Source organism: Mus musculus, chromosome 17, assembly GCF_000001635.26.
Source record: "Mus musculus strain C57BL/6J chromosome 17, GRCm38.p6 C57BL/6J".
Classification (NCBI taxonomy): domain Eukaryota; kingdom Metazoa; phylum Chordata; class Mammalia; order Rodentia; family Muridae; genus Mus; species Mus musculus.
The window spans coordinates 68,766,004-68,784,946 of record NC_000083.6 but is presented as its reverse complement, the minus strand read 5'-3'; the positions used below and the strand labels follow the sequence as shown (position 1 = coordinate 68,784,946).

The window sequence follows — 18,943 nt, the reverse complement described above, 5'->3', positions numbered from 1 at the left end:
CCACCATTGTCTGCATGCAGGGATACTAGAGTTTGATTTGCTTAAGGCCTCTTCCTTAGGAATCGAGTTCTGCTAGAGTTTAACACACCATCAGCAAAACATCCATCCTGGGGACAGATCTGCTCATGCCAGAGAGCCGGCCTTGCATGACTCAATGATTTCCTGTGCTGTTTCCACCTGGTGTCCCAGGGACACTCCTTGTGAGAGCTGACATGGATGAAGTGTGCTTTAATATGAGCAAGCCATAGGTCAGAGTGACAGCAGCTGGCCCAAAGAAGACCATTTGAAGACTAGGAGAGGGCTCTTCAATGGAAGAAGTTGTTGAGAAGGGAAAAAGGGATAGAGACTGGAGACAAGATCAAAAGATGCAAAACATACCAAAAAAAAAAAAAAAATCACTCACAAACCTCACTGAAAGCATCTTAAAGATGGAGATCCAGGTAAAGTGCTTTCCATGGAAGCAAAAGGAGCTGATCATATCCCTAACCCCCAAGCAAGGAGATTGACTTGTCATGCCTTGTGTCTGCATGCCAGCATGGGAAAGCAGCAGGTGGGAAGGTAGATTAAGAGGATCCCTGGGGTTTCCTGGCCAGCCAGTCTATAGAATAAGTGAACTCCAGGTTCAGTGGGAGACCCTGTCTCAATAGTTAGGTATGGAGAGATTAAGGAAAGCAACCAACATTGACCACTGACACACACACACACACACACACACACACACACACACACACCCATGAAAACAACAGCAACAACCAATCACCCCCAAACCCTCTCCCCAAATTAAACAAACCAACAGAACCACTACCACCACAAAAATAAAAAAGGGGCAATTTAGTGTAAAAAACACTGAAACAACGGTACCAGAGTCTTAAAATATACACACAGATAGGAGTGCATGCCTTTAATTCCAATACTAGGGACATTGGAGAATGAAGGTTATAAATTTGAGGCCATATGGGTTACAAAATGAGAACATATATCAAATATCCCCCTCTGTGTTTAAAATGATTTTATGGTACCAGAAAGAGCCAATATGTTTCATACCAAGCAAGAGTGGAAAAAACTGGGTTGAATCAGCAAACAATTTACTTCCCCCTTAATTTTTAGAAATTATATATCAAGTATCTCATCTACATAGCCAACTGTAAAACATAAAATTCTTTTAACTCTGTATGCACATATTATGTTAGCATTTGCAGTGGGGGAGGGGATTTAGATCAACTCTTCCCTCCCGAGGCCCCGCCTTGCACACATCTCTGCTGGAAATTTTGTAATTGTTTTACTAGGGACTTGTTGAAGATGATTTTATAAAGACGAATGTGATCACATGACCCAAGTAGCTAAGTCTTCTCTATTTGTCTATTAATTGATATCTGGATCCCCATGAAATTTTGAGAAAGCTACAGAATTGCTCCAGGGGGTGCACATAGCAATTTATTGTGTTTGGAACAATAGACAATGAGAATTAAATGAATTTGTCAAACAATTCAGTACCTTAAAACTGTAAAAATTGAAGTATATACTTTGGAGCCTAGATTCTTCCACCCGTGGGTTCTTTGTTTCTTATATTGTTTCCTTCCTCTGAGGGCAGACATTCCAATTGTCTAGCTGTTCTGGCTTATAACCCAGGCTGAACTGTGGAATAGCTTTCTGTCATCCTGAGTCTGCTAAGAGTGGTCACAAGTTCTAGATGACTTTTCAAGCTTCAGACAACTAACTAGACACGGGGAAATAGACCTTTCTCCCCGGAACTGATGAAGAGACACATTTATCAGCTCTGATGTGGACAAAATGCTGTAGCTTACAGACTGGCCAGCTAAAGAGAACTTGCCTAGAGTGATAGAATTAACCAAATATAAATAAATTGCTCTTGTAAAAAACTATACATGCCCTAAGGGTATTCAGTTTTGAAGTCAACATACAGCTAAATGACTCCCTGGGGAACTGTGCCCTGGGTGACTTTCTGAACAGCAGCAGTGTAAGGCTCACGCTGGAGAGGATATGCATTGTCACTTCTAGAACAGGCCAAGGCCCCCATCTCTCATAAACACAGCTCACCAATGTGCTCATTGTTTTTTAGCTTAGCACTCTATGCAATTTCCAATCACTTCTTATTTTTACCCACCCTCCCCAGGGCTCTAAGAATCAAATATCTGTTGGATAATCTTTCAAGGATTACCAAGCCTAACTATGTGAAAATATACTGCTCTGTAAAATTGTCCCACATGCATAATAAATATTAGAACAGCAATGAGCTAAAATTATTGAATCTGTATTTAAAGAATGGAAGTATTTAAAATTACCTGCCTGGTGACAATATCAGTTAATCACATTGGGAACATGTCTGATTTCTTCTTGCTAATTGCCACTTTTAACCCGAGGGGATAAAAGTCTAAGAAGTTCAAGTTAGTTGGTTACTTAATTGACTGAAGTCAAGATGGTACTTAAAATAATATCTGCTATCTTTAGCTAAGCAGTTAGTGCTATGGACTTCTATGCAGAGGGTCTTCCTAGGGCAGAGGGTATGAGAACATCTCCATGGTTGGCAAGGGTATAGAGAATGAACACAGATTTAGAGGAGATCATGCCAACACCTAGGTGTGTGGTGACAGGTGACCTGTGGCTCAAATACTACCTTTCGTGGATTTCATTGAGTGACATTGCCTGGTCACATTCCCTAAGGGAACTTTGAAGTTCATGTGTTGGATCCTTCAACACATGGTAAGCACTGCAGGTGGAGCCTAGGGAGAGGTGATTAAGTCAGTCACCAGGAACAGCACTGCAGGTGGAGGTCAGACCTGCTTGTTGTGACTTAGTCACTTAAAGTGTGGAGCCACCACCTCACTCATGACCAAATGCCATCATCCTGGGTGCATCTGTTACAAAACTGAACATGGCTCCTGATACCCTTTTGCTTTTTTGTCCATCTGTCTTCAGCCATGGGATGACTCTTGCCATGTGCCTGTGAGGGGAACACTGTCAGATGCCTCACTCTTGGAAACTGGGAAAGAAATATCCCTGGTTTCTGAATTATCCAGTCTGTGTTCTTCTGGCGGAGACAGATAAGGGCCTGGAAAATACATCTTTTATTTCTAGACTTTAAGCATATGACACTGAGCTAATGTTAGCCGACAGCTCTTGATGATTTCTCTCTATGGAAAGACCTCACAGACCCCAGAGTTGCACAAGATAAAGAGGCTCCTGTATTCCAGATAGGCTCCATGTGTGTTCTGTACATTTGCTTTTGGCCACGGCGCAGAGAATTCAGTTCAATCTGCCCTGAAACTTCCTGGTTTTAACCTGGGATTTCTGTTCTTCGTGAATCGATTTGCTTTGATGCCTAGCTTTCTACATCAAAGGGAACACAGTCTAATTTCAAGACTAAGGAAGTGGGCAAGTGATGGGTGGTGCCTTGACAGCAAAACAGCACAGAACAGCTAGTCTGAGCTTGTGCAATGGAACCGTCTGGAGAAAAGGAAGTCAACTCGGTGTCTCAACCCGTAATTTCCCACACTTTCTGCATTCTGTTCTTATTTCAATGGCTGTTCTACCCCATAGTTTACCCCACATCCTGTCCCCTGCCCTTTCATTTATGGCAGAGACACAGTAGTACTGTCCCCCCAGTGCATCTTGGTCCCCAAGAGAAGAATGGTGCCCAATGACCATATGCACAGTCCTCTGCTCTCATCCTTTATGAGCTGAGTTTTCATAGCTGTTCAGATGTCCCCTGGGGTTCCTGAGCATCCTTCCTGTGGTGAGCATCTCTGACAGCAGGATTCTATCTGACTGCTCACTGGGTTCAGCCTCCCTCATGCTCCTGAAAAGAATGCTCAGTGGAAGACCTTTGGAGGGAGATGATTTTACTGAAAGATGTAATTGCTGATCATCAACTCATCGGATGATTCAGCCACCGAATTTATTTGTTTAAATCTTATGTTTGAATAGAAAATTGCTTACTTGGTTTTCACTTCATCACTTTAAGTGGTTAAGCAGTCCCAATTTTCTACAACAATTGGAAACTGACAGAGTAAGACAGTTGAAATCTGAGGGAGCATAGCCAGAATACATCCTTGAAAAAAGTCTTCTCAATATATTATTCATTAATAAATCATAGGAAGAACACATTTATGAGGATTCTGAATATTCAAGGATCTATTAGCAAACAGGTTCTTCGTGCATATATTTATAAGAAAGGCGATTTTAAGAGGAAATAGATTTATAAATGTATATTCGTGGAGAACACATTCTGAAATAATAAGAATATATTCACAGGAACATTTCACATGCAAAGTAATATTTGTCAGTTACCTCTAGGAGTTACAGCAACAAAAGAAGAATTTCTTAAGATGATATGGAACAACAACAACAACGACAAAAAAAAGCAACTGAATTAATGGGAAAGATTGTTCATTGGGTGGAAGGTTAAGAACCAGTTTAAATCTAGCCTGAGACATCAAAGAGAAGATAGGAGGGGCAAGCAGGGCTGGATTATAGAGCACCTGTAGGATGCTCCCCTGCAGGGAGCAGGGTGTGAGTACTGGCTGTGTTCACCTCTTTCTACTCCAGGGATGTTGTGGGGGTAGGAGAATTTACACCACAGGAATAGACCAACTTGGGTGACTTTCAGTTCATGGCTTGGTTGACAACTTTAATGATGGTATTGTTTCCTTGGGTGAAGAGTTCTGAGTTTCCTTTTGTGATATGCTAAGATTGGGAATATAAATGGATATAAATCTATCTATACTTGATAGACGTCTTCTAGGAAAAAGAGTTCAACCCCAATTGTCCTCAGTGACAGTTAGTCTGTGCTGGGCACTACTGTCAGAATATCTGATAGTAAGAATAGGAGACACAAATCGTAGGTCTTCCTTAAGGTTTTTTTTTTTTTTTAATATATAAAATGAGCAATTCTAAAGCTTGTATTAGTTAAAAACTTTACAATTCAGTCTCTCACACTATTACCATCTTAACTGTTTCCATAAGAGAACCTGCACTAAGGAACACAGCAGTCAGAAACAGCAAATTTCTCTGCTGGATAATGCATGCAGTTGCCTTTGTTCTTCCATAGCTGACCCTAGACTGTAGGAAGGCACAGGCTATGACCACACATCCAGGGTGAGTCTACTTTCACATTTTATTAACATTTAAAATATGTTCTCACTTTAACGGTAGAAGCAGCAATTCTTTATTCCATATAGAACTCTACAAGAAAAAAAAAAACCTCCAATAAACAAAACATCACAGACAGTAGAAACTATGATCCTTTGTTAAGTTAAGAACATTCTTAATGTAGCAGGGAGATACTGTCACGTCTGCTTCTTTCTTGTGGCTTCCATTTGGGTTCCCACACCCGATGGATGAGTCAGATGACTCTTTGTTTTCAGGAGGATAGCTTTCATTGCTACTACATGGAAAAGGACAAAGAGACCATACCTGGGGATCCATCCCATTTACAGCCACTAAACCTGGATGCTATTTTGGATGCTGGGAAGTGCTTGCTGATAAGCCCGATAAGGCTGTCTCCTGAGAGGCTCTGCCAGAGCCTGACAAATACCAAGGCAGATACTTGTAGCCAACCATTGGACTAAGTGTGCAAGTCCCCGATGAAGGAGTTGGAGAAGGGAATGAAGGACCTGAGGGGGTTTGCAGCCCCATGGAGGGAGCAACAGTGTCAACAGGACAGACTCCCCCGCCCGTCGGAGTTCCTAGGGACTGGATCACCAAAGAATACACATGGAGGCTCTGGCCACATATGTGGCAGAGGATGGCCTTGTTGTACATCAGTGGGAGGAGAGGCCCTTGGTCCTGAGAGTTTTCAATGCCTCAGTGTAAAGGAGTGCCAGGGCAGGAAGGTGGGAGTGGATGCATGGAGGAGCACCCTCACAGAGGCAGAGGAAGCAGGGATTAGATAGGGGGTTTCTGAAGGGGAGACCTGGAAAGGGGAAAACATGTGAAATATAAATAAAGAAAAAATCCAATAAAAAACCAAAAAAGATCAGAAAAAAAGAAAAAAGATAAAAGGATAAAGAGTTGTAGACTTGGAGTTCTAATCATTTGCAACTCTGAAGTGGCCTTCCCACAACTTGAATGTCAGACACACTCAACAGATCCTGAGCTGCTCTCTGGAGGTCTTCTGTCCTGCTGCCATGCCTCTGTAGAGGTGAAACCAGACCTGATTGCTTAAAAAAAAAAAAAATCAATAGATAAGGGGAGAGTCCATTTGAAGGTTCGTCAGGGTGGGAGCTGGAGGAATTTCAGGCAGGTAGGTCTTTGACCAATGCCACTGTTAGAACAAGTGCCCTGACTGTGGGTCATCAGGAGTGTCCCAGCAGGTTCCTGGGATGGCCTCCAAACACTCACTCCTCTGTTACTTCTAGGCACACTCCTTGCAGTAGGCTCCAGGGTACCTTGGAACTGCAACCAAGGCATGGTAAGGAATAAAAATGAGGATTTGTGGAGCATGAAAACAATGTGCTTGTTAGCATTTGAAAAAGATTCATACTTTCCTGAGTTAAGGGTCCAGAAATCTCATGAGTCTTCTCAAGAGCACCAGCACCCCAGCTCTTCCACTCAAGGCACCCAGACAACAGATGCAAGCTGTGCTCAGTAGTTCTGGTGAACGTGTTAACAATGCACTAGTGAATTGATTTTCTGGCATTTTACCACTTGAGACACACTTGCGGAATGGGAAGTGTTTTCTTTTAGAGGGGAGTGTAGAGATGCGTACAGTGGCTTCGTAAATCTGTTGACTGAAGCACACCAAGCCGTAAGGATGCCACCTAAACCCACACCTGGACCAAACTAAGCATCTAAGTCATTGGCACTTGGTCATTTATCAAAGTCCACCATATGCCTAAACCAGACTCTTTAAAGGGTCCTGATTAAATATTGGTACACTAATGGGGACATTAAATTCAAATGGATGGCTGCCAACCATGTCCTCAAACGTGCAAGTCCTGGTATCAGTGGATGACCAAAAACACATTTATCTCTTGTCTTCTTGGCTAGAGGCATCTTCAGTGACATCCTGGGAGTTCCTGAACATCAGGATAGAGTTGTAGATCTTCAGTGCTGGGCCCAGCTTGATTCTCATCACTTTGACAATATCTGCCTGGGTCAGAAGCAGGAAGGCTTTGCCATCTATCTGCTGTAAATAAATAATCACAAATATAATTATTCCACACTGGAATCTGTTTATCCAGCAGTAGCAGTTCTGGGGTACTGAGGGTGACAGTGAATCTTCATGGCCTCGTTAGAGGGAGGTCCCCCCATTTTACTGAAGTCAGATAAACCCCATTATTCTCACAGAATAGAGAAGTCAAATTAAACATGAGGGCTCTCCGTTTGTTAGACATAAACTCAATACATTAATTTGCCTGAGCACAAAAATTCCATTGTTATATATATATTTTTTGCCCTGAATGTGCCAAGAGCATTAAAAGGACCACCAAATAAGTCTCCAGTGAGCAAGGCACCACATACATGCTTTATCTAGTGTTACTGCAGTCGTGGAACGCTGGAGACAACTGAACTTGTAGCAGCATAAGAAAATAAAGTGTGGTTTAGCTGTTGGGTGAACTGGTATACAACCCAATCCTCACAAAACACATTTCAATGCAACAGTCCATAATCTGTGAAATTTCATAAACTGTTAAGCACAAATACATAGTATGACAATAGAGATCTTCTAATTTTAAAAAATAAATCTGTATAGACATGTATTTGGAATTTTGGAAACCTTGGGCCGACTATATGGCTCAATGGGTAAAAGTAGTTGCTGGTTAACCTGATGTCCTGAGTTCAATCCCTGAAGGACAGACCTGATTCCTGATGTTGTCATCTGATTGCTGATATTCTCCTCTGATCCTAAGCATGTGTCCACACTCAAACACCCCCCGCATACACACACAAACACACATACACACACTCACCATAATACAAAGCAAAATTAAGATATTAGAAAAATTTATCCCCAATAGCAATAGAAGACATCTTTGCCTACCAGAATCATGATTTGTCTTAATCCTTTTAGATTTTCAATAATTTCAAGTTTTCTTTATATACTAAAAAAATGCCATAAACAGAAAAAACATGGAATAACTATTTCAATTATTAACTTTTAAGCACATCTCTAAGTGACACCAGAATGATTCTTGGTTCCAGTCTAAATTGTGGCATGATGATGTATTATGGGCCTTCGCCATGGTGATTCTGTGCATATGGCCCTTGTATACACACACATCAAACCACCATGTTGGATACTGTGACTCTGCTCAGTCCTCATCTGACAGCTAAATAAATGTTTTTAATTCAGGAAAGCATGTGGGCATACAAACAGTGGCGATTTTCCTGAGTGGTCACATGATGCGGATCTGCATAGACTGTTGGCCTACAGCTTGAATCTGTGGACTGCTTGGGGAGTCCTGACCCTATGTGATATCTACATTTGTGTGGTTACCTAGTCAGCTGGCCAGAGACCAGGATGGAAGGGTTTCTATGGCAATTGCTTCTGGGAGCCAGTACCACACATGCAAGCCCGCTCAGATCTGACAGTACAACCCCCCCCCCCCCACCTGGTTGATGTCTCCTTGAGACTGCTGATACCTTTGATGGGAAGGTTAACTACCCAGAGCTCTTATAAAAGCTCAAAAATCTTTGGATACCTCTAGGATATATTGTCTGATGCAGACACCTCTACTTAGAGACTAAAATGCTTTTCCTGGGGATAAAGTTTCTGTTCTCCATACACAGGCTGGACCTAGGCCTCCCTGCATATATGTAGCAGATGTGCAGCTTGGTCTTCATGTAGATTCTAAACAACTGGAGCAAGGGCTATTAAAGCTGTTGCCTGTATATGGGATATATTCTTCTAGCTGGGCTGCTTAGTCTGGCCTCAGTGGAAGAGGATGCACCTAGCCTTGTAGACTTAATATGTCAGGGTAGGGGAGATACTCAGAGTGTTCTCCACCTGCTAACAGGAGAAGGGGAGGAGGGATGGGGTGACCAGGAGGTAGGCAGTGAACTGGATATAAAGTGAATAAGTAAAAATTTAAAAAAAGTATGCGAATAACACACAAACACGCACACGCACACGCACACGCACACACACACACACACCTGCACTTCTGTTCTCTGAAGCAAGAGAGAGAGGCATTGCACCTCTTTTCTGTTCTGCCCTGGGCTTAGCTCCAGCATTTTCAAGCATAAATCCCTGGCTAAATAGTCATTTGTCCTAAGAATAAGACTATGATGTGAAGCTAACAGCTACCATTTATGGAAATACAGGAATCTGCTATAATCTCTGATATGATGTGTTTTACTGTCCTGCTGACCCTGTAAGGTAGATGAGGAAGCCTAGAATGTCAGACTTAAGGATGTGTTCAGTGTCACACAGCTTCTCAGAGGCAGTGCATCCTGGACCCCAGAGCAGACGTTCTGCTCTGTATTGCTTTCCTTACGAAGACCACACTGTCTGCTGTACTTTAAAGATTCCTCTGGGTGTGAGATGGGGAGGGGCAAAGAGGGTCTCAGAGATTTGCTGGCAGGGCTCAGAAATGATCAAGCTTGAAAATTCCCACTTGGGGTCGTGTGCTTATCTTAACAACAGATTTGCAGACAAACTGAAGAGAGTGGGCTGTGTGCAAGCCTGGGAATGCCCAAAGTGTGCTGCACTCTGGTGGAAGAACCACAGAACCCTGAATTTAAATAGGAGCTACCAAATCACAAAGCACCGAGGTTTGTTGGATGCTACCAAAAGCTGCATTGAGAGCTCTAAGGGTCCCAAGACCCAAGACTCCCCTAGAATCATGCACACTCAAAAGAGCAGACAGATGTTTCATGATTTAGATTCCCTAGGATGAAAGCACTGGAGCCCGGAATGACAAAAGTGAAACTTCTAGAATCATCTGTGAGGGCAGTCCGTGACACTGCCCCCTCGCCCACCGTGCCTAGCCTTCCTGGGGATGGCCTCTAAAGCAATCTGCCTTTTCAGAGCGTGTCTTTGAGGATGGAGGACAACTGTAAAAAGCTCAGTACCATGCAGGCTTGTAGCAGTCATGTGCAAAACAACCATCAATAAATATCATTTCCTTTATCATCTGCAGCCTTCTCTGTAGCCCCCCCGCCCCCCCCCCGTCTATGGATGTTAGCTTATTAGAAATGCTAAGCAACTAAGGACATTCCCAAGCTCAAGAAGGCGGGAGGCAGCAATGACTTCTCACATCCGTGCTGAAGCAGGTGCAAGCAGGGTGACAGGCTAGGCCGACCCTTAGAGTAGATCATTTGTCCCTTTCCCAGAGGTTGCCCAGAGCCACCAATGGGAAGCCTTCTTGGCTCCCATATGTATCTAGTCCATATAATCTCCCACATAATAGTCTGAGAGGTGCACCCAGTGTCTTTGACAGGAGGTCTAAGGGTTAAGGATGACCATGCATGGGCTGTACTGCTTGGCTCTTCTTTGGTCCCTGTCTCTCGCCCAGGCACAGGCTGCACTGCTTGGCTCACCTCTGGTCCCTTTCTTTTGTCTCCTCCATCTAACTGCTCTTATTTAAACTTAAGTAGATGGAAACAAAGTACTTCTGGGCCTAGAAGAGAGTACATCTATCTAATTTCTCCCATTTATTACCTCCTTCTTGAAGCACTTGGCGTGTTCTTCACAGCCCAGAAGAGACTGCACAAACTCAGCCACCTACGACGCAGGACAAAACAGATGAGTTTAAAACATGCACCTGAGATCGCTTGGGGGGTTTGAAGTAACTCAGCTTGTGAATAAAAATACACCCCATCCCCAAACACTTGGAATTTAAATAGCAACTATCAAATCACGTTATCATATTTTTTAGCTCATTTTTTTTTTAGCATAGTTTCCTATGCCCAATGTGGTTTTCTATCCTCTTGCCACACAGCTGGCCGACACAGGGTAGGTTGATAAAGGGACAGTGGTGACCTTAATCAGTATGGGGCTGTGGCACTGGGAGAGACTCCAGCATCTAGTTCTCCTGATCACATGCAGATGGTGGCCTTGGAAAACTAATAAGAACACCTTGCTTGCACATACTTTTTTTCCCCCATCTTTTTCTTTTTATTTTAATCAATTTATTTTTTTTTATACTCCACATTTTATTTCCCCCACATCCCACACCTCCTCCCCACTCCCGTGCTTCCATGTGGATACCCCCGTCCCCCACCTCACCTGACCTCTAAACTCCCTGGGGCCTTCAGTCTCTTGAGGGTTAGGTGCATCATCTCAGAATGAACACAGACCCGGAAGTCCTCTACTGAATGCATGTTGGAGGCTTCATATTAGCTGGTCGTATGCTGCCTGTTTGGTGGTCCAGTGTTTGAGAGACCTCGGGGGTCCAGATTAATTGAGACTTCTGGTTCTCCTACAGGATCGTCCTTTTCCTCAGCTTCTTTCAGCCTTCCCTAATTCAACCACAGGGGTCAGCTGCTTCTGTCCATTGGTTGGGTGTAAATATCTGCATCTGACTGCTTCAGCTGCTTGTTGGGGCTTTTGGATAAATAGCAAACACACCTCACCTGGCTCCTGGCAACCATGTGTACTTCATATGTACTGAACTAGATTACCACATAAAAAATGATAAAACTGAAGCTCAGAGAGGCTTAACAATTTAATAGTCCTACTCGGCCAGTGAGCAGTAGAGAATCTGAAACTCGGATTACCTATTCCCAAACTCTGAGTTCTGGAAATCACCCTCTTCAACTTAACTTTCCAATCTTTCCTCATAGCTCTTCTCCTTCTACACACACACACACACACACACACACACACACACACACACACACACTAAGACAGCTTGGTGGCCTGACTTACAGTGCAGATAGCCATCAAGTGTGGGTTCTGGATAAGTGAACGGTGTTGAATCTGGACTCTGGGTAAGTGGATGGTGATGACTGAGTGCTTTGACAGATCTAGCAGGGCTGCACATGAACTGGCCTTAAGCTAAGCCTGGAGTTCATGCATTCTTAGGGTTAAGATCTTAGGAGAACTTCCTTGTCTTTCCTTTCTACCTCCTGGTTTGACTTGGTGGTAAGCACCTGCCTGTGATTTCCATGAAAATGGGGAGATCTGGAGAGAGCCAAAGAGCTCAGGTCCTTATACCAACTCTCCACCTTCCTAGAGTTCAGAGAGCATATATCCCTCTAAGTCTCCAGAAATCAGTGAACTCTGCTCCTATAGAGATAGAAATGGACACCAGTTGTTGAGGTGAATATTCTTAGGGCTCAGAATCATACTGTGTTCTTGTGTCCATACTTAGTCCATGGGAACTCAGAAAGTTCATCTCTTAGGAGACATTTGGCATAGGCTTAGTATCTCTCTTACTTGCCCTGGCACTACAAGTATGGCTTAGCAGAATTAACGTATGATTATCCTTCTGATGTGGAAAGGAGGATGGAAACTTTAGGAAACTTCCTTAAGCAATCAGTAGGTGCCCTGTACAGACATCCTGGCGTGGGAGGAGCTCAGTGCAAGTGTGATCAGACCAGACTTTGCTCAGCATGGCAGCTAGTGGTCCACTGGAGGCTCTGTGCTCACAGAGAGCTCAGGCAGAGGAGGCGTGGTCAGTTTGCAAAGTTAATATGAGTTAATATGACTGTCTTTTCCTAGATGGATGGATAGATAGACAGACAGTCAGATAGACAGACAGACAGACAGATAGATAGATAGATAGATAGATAGATAGATAGATAGATAGAAAGCATGAAACATAGGTTGGGTATCTGCAGGGAGCTGATGAAAGCCATGAAAGTCCACTGGATAAGTCACTTTCCTGAGAAACTAGGACAAGTGATAGCAGCTCTGAAGGAGGCTGACAGGGGCTACAAGAGCCCGGGACTTTGGTGGGTCTCAATCCTTCCCAGGCTGATCTTTCAGCTGAGAATATCTACTGTGACTATTTGATAGACAGATCTCTGAACAGAACTGAACTATTGTTGAGTCTAAGGCTCAGTTCCCAGAGAGGAAAAGGAGAATGTCCTGAAGGTACAGCTTGCCCATCACTATAATATACAAAGTCACATGTGTGACCCTGCTCAGGAGAGATGCAAAGGCTTTTGGGTGGAAGGAGTGCAGCTCAGGGGAGCTCAGGGAATGATCAGGGGGAGAGGCTTCTTCAATATACACAGTATTTCCTGGGATTAAAATTCCCGGCAGATGTGTGGATTCCCAGGAGCCAACCCAGAAACAGGACAAGTGTGAGCAGCAGTGAGGAGCCTGCGGAGCAGAAGGCAAATGGGGGAAAAGCAAGCTGGTGTGGTCTCCTGGGATGGATTTGTGCTTCTGACAGCAGACAGCAGGGAGCCTGAAGTCCTGGTTCTCGGCTTGGCCACACATCACCATCTCCTGCAGAGCTTGCAGCCTGACTGAAACATGGACTCAGGCCATAGAGATCACAAATGAACGGAGCTGGACAGAGTCCAAGCTCTGGACATTTATTTTCAAGGCTCAGAAAGATGCTGCTGTGTGGTGACGGCTGGGACCACAAGGCAAGGGCGAGCTGTAAAGGTCTGTCTACCTGGACTCCTGAGCACATCTTCAGTAGGTAGAAGATCAGCTATAGCCTAATGGGAAGTATGAAGGTCAGGAAAGCCAGCTGTTGAGGGAGGAGGGGGGCTTGTACAGAAGTCCAATCCTCCACACTGGATAGGCTGAGAATGGAGAAAGGAAGCCAAGCCAAGCACAGGTTTCTCAGCCTCGGGGCTACTAAGTCCTTGGCACAGGCACTTCTTCTGTAGAGTGTACTTCTGTGTATTGTAAGGCTCTCGTTCAAATTCCTGGCCTCTAATCCCTAGCTGTGAATAGCAATTTTGTCTTCTAGCTGTGACATCCAAAAAGATGTGTCCACAGGCTGCCAAAGGCCCCTTGAGTCTACTGCCAGAGGGATGCTGCCATAGGAACAATCACTAAATATCATAGGCAGAAAATAAAATAGAAAAGGTTGACCAGGACTTGGTTCAAGACCTAAGCTTTGCTCTGCTTCATTCAGGGTCATTGTGTGGAAGGCATGCCAGTCACAGGGGCAGTGGCCTCCCATGACAAGTTGAAGTAGTTGCCTAAGACACAGTCTCTTATTCCTTGTGCCAAGAGCTTCTGCTCACTGCAGAAGAGTGACAAGTTGATCTGATCATTTGCATATGTCACTGGGTCCCTCTGTGGCTAACGCAACAAGGACTCCTTCCTCTTCTTCAGCATAGTTAGCTAAGAGCTCACCATCATAATAAATGACACATGAGGATAACACATTAACATAACAGAGCCCGTATTGCTGAGTGGTGGCATCACCTGTTTTCCTGCCACTGGTACCTTTTTATCAGGGCTTGGGCTCCTTATCTTGGCTCTCTGCAGACAGGGGGTCCTCAGCCCCCCGCCTTGGATGCTCTGCTTTTCGGAAAGGTCCCTATTACTTTTGATGGTAAAGACCAATGACGTGATCTTTACCAAGAAAGAAGTCTATGTCCAGATCTTGTTTAGTATCCTTAGTGAATACTAATTGTCCCTAAAACTAAGTTCCATGTTGAATCTTAAGAGAAAGCTTGTTTGGCTAGAGATTTTACAACTGTACATGCTAAGATTTTTACACACACAGAATAATACTGAAGGGTCTTCCTTTCATTCTCCCATTTAAAGACCCTTTCTCCTATAAAAATGTGATAAGATGCAGAGTTAACACTCTCTGAAGGAAGAAACAGCTGTCATTCGCTACCTACCCTCTCATCAAATGATGCCCAGAAGTAGATCTTCCTTTCAAGGCAACACATACCCTGTTGGAGCCTTATGGGGGACCCAGGCCATGGCTGGGTCTGGAGAATACCCATGCGGTGGGAAGATGCTATGTGAACTTGCACCCTTGGCTCTGATTCTGGGGGTGCATCCCCAGCTCTGTGGCTTGTACTGTTGTCAGTCATGGTTCTAAGGATCACTCTAGGTGCAGGAACAGATAGGTGTCTGTCTCCCATGGTTTTCGGAGCATAGTGTTCTGTGCGCAAGACCCAGGTTTTATTTTGGAAGGACTCCGAGCAAGTTAATTGTAGGCATGAGACAGCAGTTTGGGAGACTAAGAAGGATGAGTGTGCCTGGGCTCTCCCACTGGCCTTCCACTTTATCCATCTCACGTTCCCCCATGACCTACTTTCCCTGGCTTCCTCCCTGGCACTCAGCATGCCTCCTTTCTGTGGTGGGCTGCTTCTTCCATCTTCCCAAATGATGACACTCCTCTCTTGCTGAGCCTGGAGATGTGAGCTGGATTGCACTGCCTGAAAAATCCACCAGGGATTGTGTTTCCACTCTGACTCTAATTTTTTTTTTTAACAGCGGAGTTTATTTGCCCCCTTTTGAAGGGCCCAGTTGCAGAAGGTTGCTATGCTTAGCCAGCAGTACCCTGGATTTTTCAAAAACACTGCCTCCTGTGTAAAGCCTGCTTTTAAAGTGACTGCCATCTTTTATAGTTAATGAACATTTAGGGAGCACTTGGTTGAGAGCAGGCCAATTTATATGCTGTCCTTTAAGGAACATTTTAGAATAGAGGAGGTAAAAGTGGCTTCATAGAGCCAGGCAAAACTGAGCTGTGCCTGGGATGGTAAATGTGCCCTGTAGCCTGTGCATGGGGGACAGGAATTGTTCATTCCTTCACTCGCTCACTCACTCATGCATTTATTCACTCACTCACTCACTCACTCACTCACTCACTCATACATTCACTCATTCATTCACTCACTCATTCACTCACTCATACATTCACTCATTCACTCACTCACTCATTCACTCACTCACTCATTCACTCACTCACTCACACATTCACTCATTCATTCACTCACTTATACATTCATTCATCCATCCATTCACTCATTAATTCACTCATTTATTAATTGATCCACTCATTCATTCACTTACTCATTCACTCATTCTCACTCAGACCTTGTTCACACACCTATTCTGAATAAGAAGATTTACTGTGAAGATGTAGAGAAATATATTTAAAATACCCTAACATATTTTACTCCTTGATCTTATCAGCTTGTACTCTTACACAGACTATGTGCCTGTCACTGAGTAAGAAATACGAAATATGCTTCTACAGATGATAACTCAATGTGTTCTCACTTCTGCACCTCTAATGCAGTGTTACAAAGCAATAGCATTTATGACACATAACGTATAACCATGTGTTCTTGCCTTTCATTTCCTAGCCACTAAACCTACTTCGCAGCCTCCCTGTGCTTTGCAAACAGTGCCTGTGAGAGAGACAACAACAGTGACAAAGGAGATAAAGCCAGTTCCCAGCTCTGTGGAGAGTGACAAAGAGCTTGAGCCGGCTTCTCTTCACAGGTAGCATTAGAGGGAGCAGAGGTCTACCTCCCAGGCCAGGATGGAGACAAAGAGAATATTCTCTCTCTCCAGCTTCTGCTATAGATACCCCTTGACTAGGTAGGTCTCACTGAATGACATTCAACACTGGGGGCCTGAGCTCATTGAAACACACCTTGTCCCCTGGGGGGACTCCCCTTGGCTTCCCTTTAACATGTCCACTGCTAACAAACCCTAGAAACAGCTCTCTCAATCCAAGTCAAACCTGGGCTGCTTTCAAATAATACCTCCTTAGTTACCATTCTTGTGATGCTGTCCAGAGCAGCCTCACATCCTGTTGGCAATGGTACCTACTGATAATGGCACTCACGGAATGCCTCGTAGGCCCCCATGCAGGTCCGCAGAGAGCTGCCTAATTCGCAAAGATACCGAACACACCATGAACCCCACATTTAAAATCCTTCAAAGATAATCCTTGAGGGTATATTTCAGTGTTGGGAAATGTGCATGGTGATGAGGGACACAGAAATAAGTCTCAGGTGTTCTTGTTCTCAAGTGCATCCTATTAGATGTCAAGGCTTGACTTAGGGAATGAGAAGAGCATCCCTGGAATACATACATCCCCAATGGAAAGTGTGGTTACAGGGCATCACGAGGAGTCAGGGACAGGGGTACTTGATATAAGACACTTGGCCTTCCTCTGGCTTTTGTTAATCTAAAGGTCCCAAAGTCTTTTCCTGCAGTAAAAGGCTGAGACTATGCATGAGCTAGGAGAGATAATTCAGGAACAGAAAATCCCCTTCCTAATCAGTAGGTTATTTAGTCTCTTTACATCTTCTTTCGAGAAATCCCCAATCTTAATGAGAAGGAGCAGTCACTCCCCTCTGTCACCTTCAACCTCTTGCCTTTAAGGTCATTAAATGTTTACTTGAACAGAGTAGACTCTCCTTCCCTGTCAGTCACTTGTCCAGTGCTTCCTGATCCAACCAGGGGCACCTGCTCTTTTTATGTACATTTTCCCAAGAAGGAAATAAAAGCATGTCCCCTTCCATTATAAGAAACACTCATTGTGCACAGGCTTGCAGACCACCCATCTCACTCCCCAGTCCCCGGACTAACAGTCTTAGCACCGGACAGTTTGTTTCTTAGATAGGAAAACAACCCAGAAGCTCCTGAAGGCCTGAGATGCTCCTCAGAAAGCAAGGGAAAGGTTGCGTGTGGGCCCATGACTTGCTTCCTCTCGGAACCTTTGCCCCATGGACTATTGACCCCTGTGTAAGTCTGCCTCCATGGAGCCTTCTTGATCCTCAGGTGGCCCCATTCTCAGTTCTTGGATCCTTAGAGGCTGTCTCTGGGCATTGTGCTTTTGAAAAGTACTCTTCCCATAGCCTTCTAATGGGCACAGCTTACTGTCTGTTACTACATCAGGCCATGAAATCTCACCTCTAATTCTCCATGTCCCTTTGGAAGATCCCATACTGTTTCTCTATTGCTACACCACTCCTTCTCTTGATGGCACCATGGTTCCCCATTCCTTCAGAGACACTCCTTGGCCTTGCATAGCTCACAGGCTTATTATCCCAATCAAACAGTGAACTGCTTAGTCCCAAGACTATAAAAGGAGTCATATTTGGCTCACTTTATTCTTCATTTTTTGGTGTCTTGTCTACTTCCTGTATTCTGAGTTTGACTTTAAAATAACCACTAAGGTCAGATGGTTTTGCACCACACAACTCAGCCCAGATCCCTGCCTTTCTTGGGGCTGCTGGTAACATCATGGGTAGTCTTTTCCTCTTTGTGCTTTGCTTTCTTTCTCTGAAGAAAATCATTCCCGTCTCTCTGAATCACCATGCTCAGAAAGTGACTTTCTGCCCAAGAACCAAGTAGACCACAGCTTCTGACTGAGCCATGGCCATCCCGTCCATATGCCATGACATGCAACTACCCTTCCCTTTCCTGGGTTAGCTATATCTACACCCAGTGTGTGCACAGTGAGAAAATGTCAGCTCAGGGCCTGGCACTGACTATGTGGCCCTAAGAAAGTCAATTAGTTTGAGGGCATCTTGTTGGGAGCCGCGCCCACATTCGCCGTTACAAGATGGCGCTGACAGCTGTGTTCTAAGTGGTAAACAAATAATCTGCGCATGTGCCAAGGGTATCTTATGACTACTTGTGCTCTGCCTTCCCCGTGACGTCAACTCGGCCGATGGGCTGCAGCCAATCAGGGAGTGACACGTCCGAGGCGAAGGAGAATGCTCCTTAAGAGGGACGGGGTTTCGTTTTCTCTCTCTCTTGCTTTTTCGCTCTCTTGCTTTTCTCTCTCTCTTGCTTCTTGCTCTCTTGCTTCTTGCACTCTGCTCCTGAAGATGTAAGAATAAAGCTTTGCCGCAGAAGATTCTGGTCTGTGGTGTTCTTCCTGGCCGGTCGTGAGAACGCGTCTAATAACAGCATCTCAATGTCTTCATCTTTCAAGTGGGTGGAATAAGACTTTGTGTTTTGCCACTGTTATCCTAATATATACTGTTGGCCATGTGAGGGGTTGTGAACTAAGAGTCCATAGAGACAGGAGGGGCCAACTCCAGTCTTCCTTTCCAACTCTGAGACCACAGAATACCTAGC

The 18,943-nt window shown here is 44.3% G+C and overlaps 1 protein-coding gene across 7 annotated transcripts in view; it reads right to left on the bottom strand.

The window, feature by feature from the left end:
- Positions 1 to 868: 868 nt before the first annotated feature.
- The window catches only part of L3mbtl4 (L3MBTL4 histone methyl-lysine binding protein), a 511,181-nt gene continuing 493,106 nt past the window's right edge, over positions 869 to 18,943 (bottom strand). For 3 of the 7 annotated variants that reach the window (XM_006524417.3, XM_006524416.3, XM_006524420.2), the window contains 2 exons: positions 10,625 to 10,687; positions 869 to 7,147 (listed from right to left, as the gene is read on the bottom strand). In XM_006524417.3, coding sequence (XP_006524480.1) covers positions 6,986 to 7,147; positions 10,625 to 10,687 — 225 coding nt within the window. In that variant the 3' untranslated portion in view covers positions 869 to 6,985. Of the gene's footprint in view, positions 7,148 to 10,624; positions 10,688 to 18,943 lie in introns of those variants that run through there. The other 4 variants (XM_017317505.2, XM_017317506.2, XM_030249846.1 and 1 more) reach the window with 2 other exon arrangements.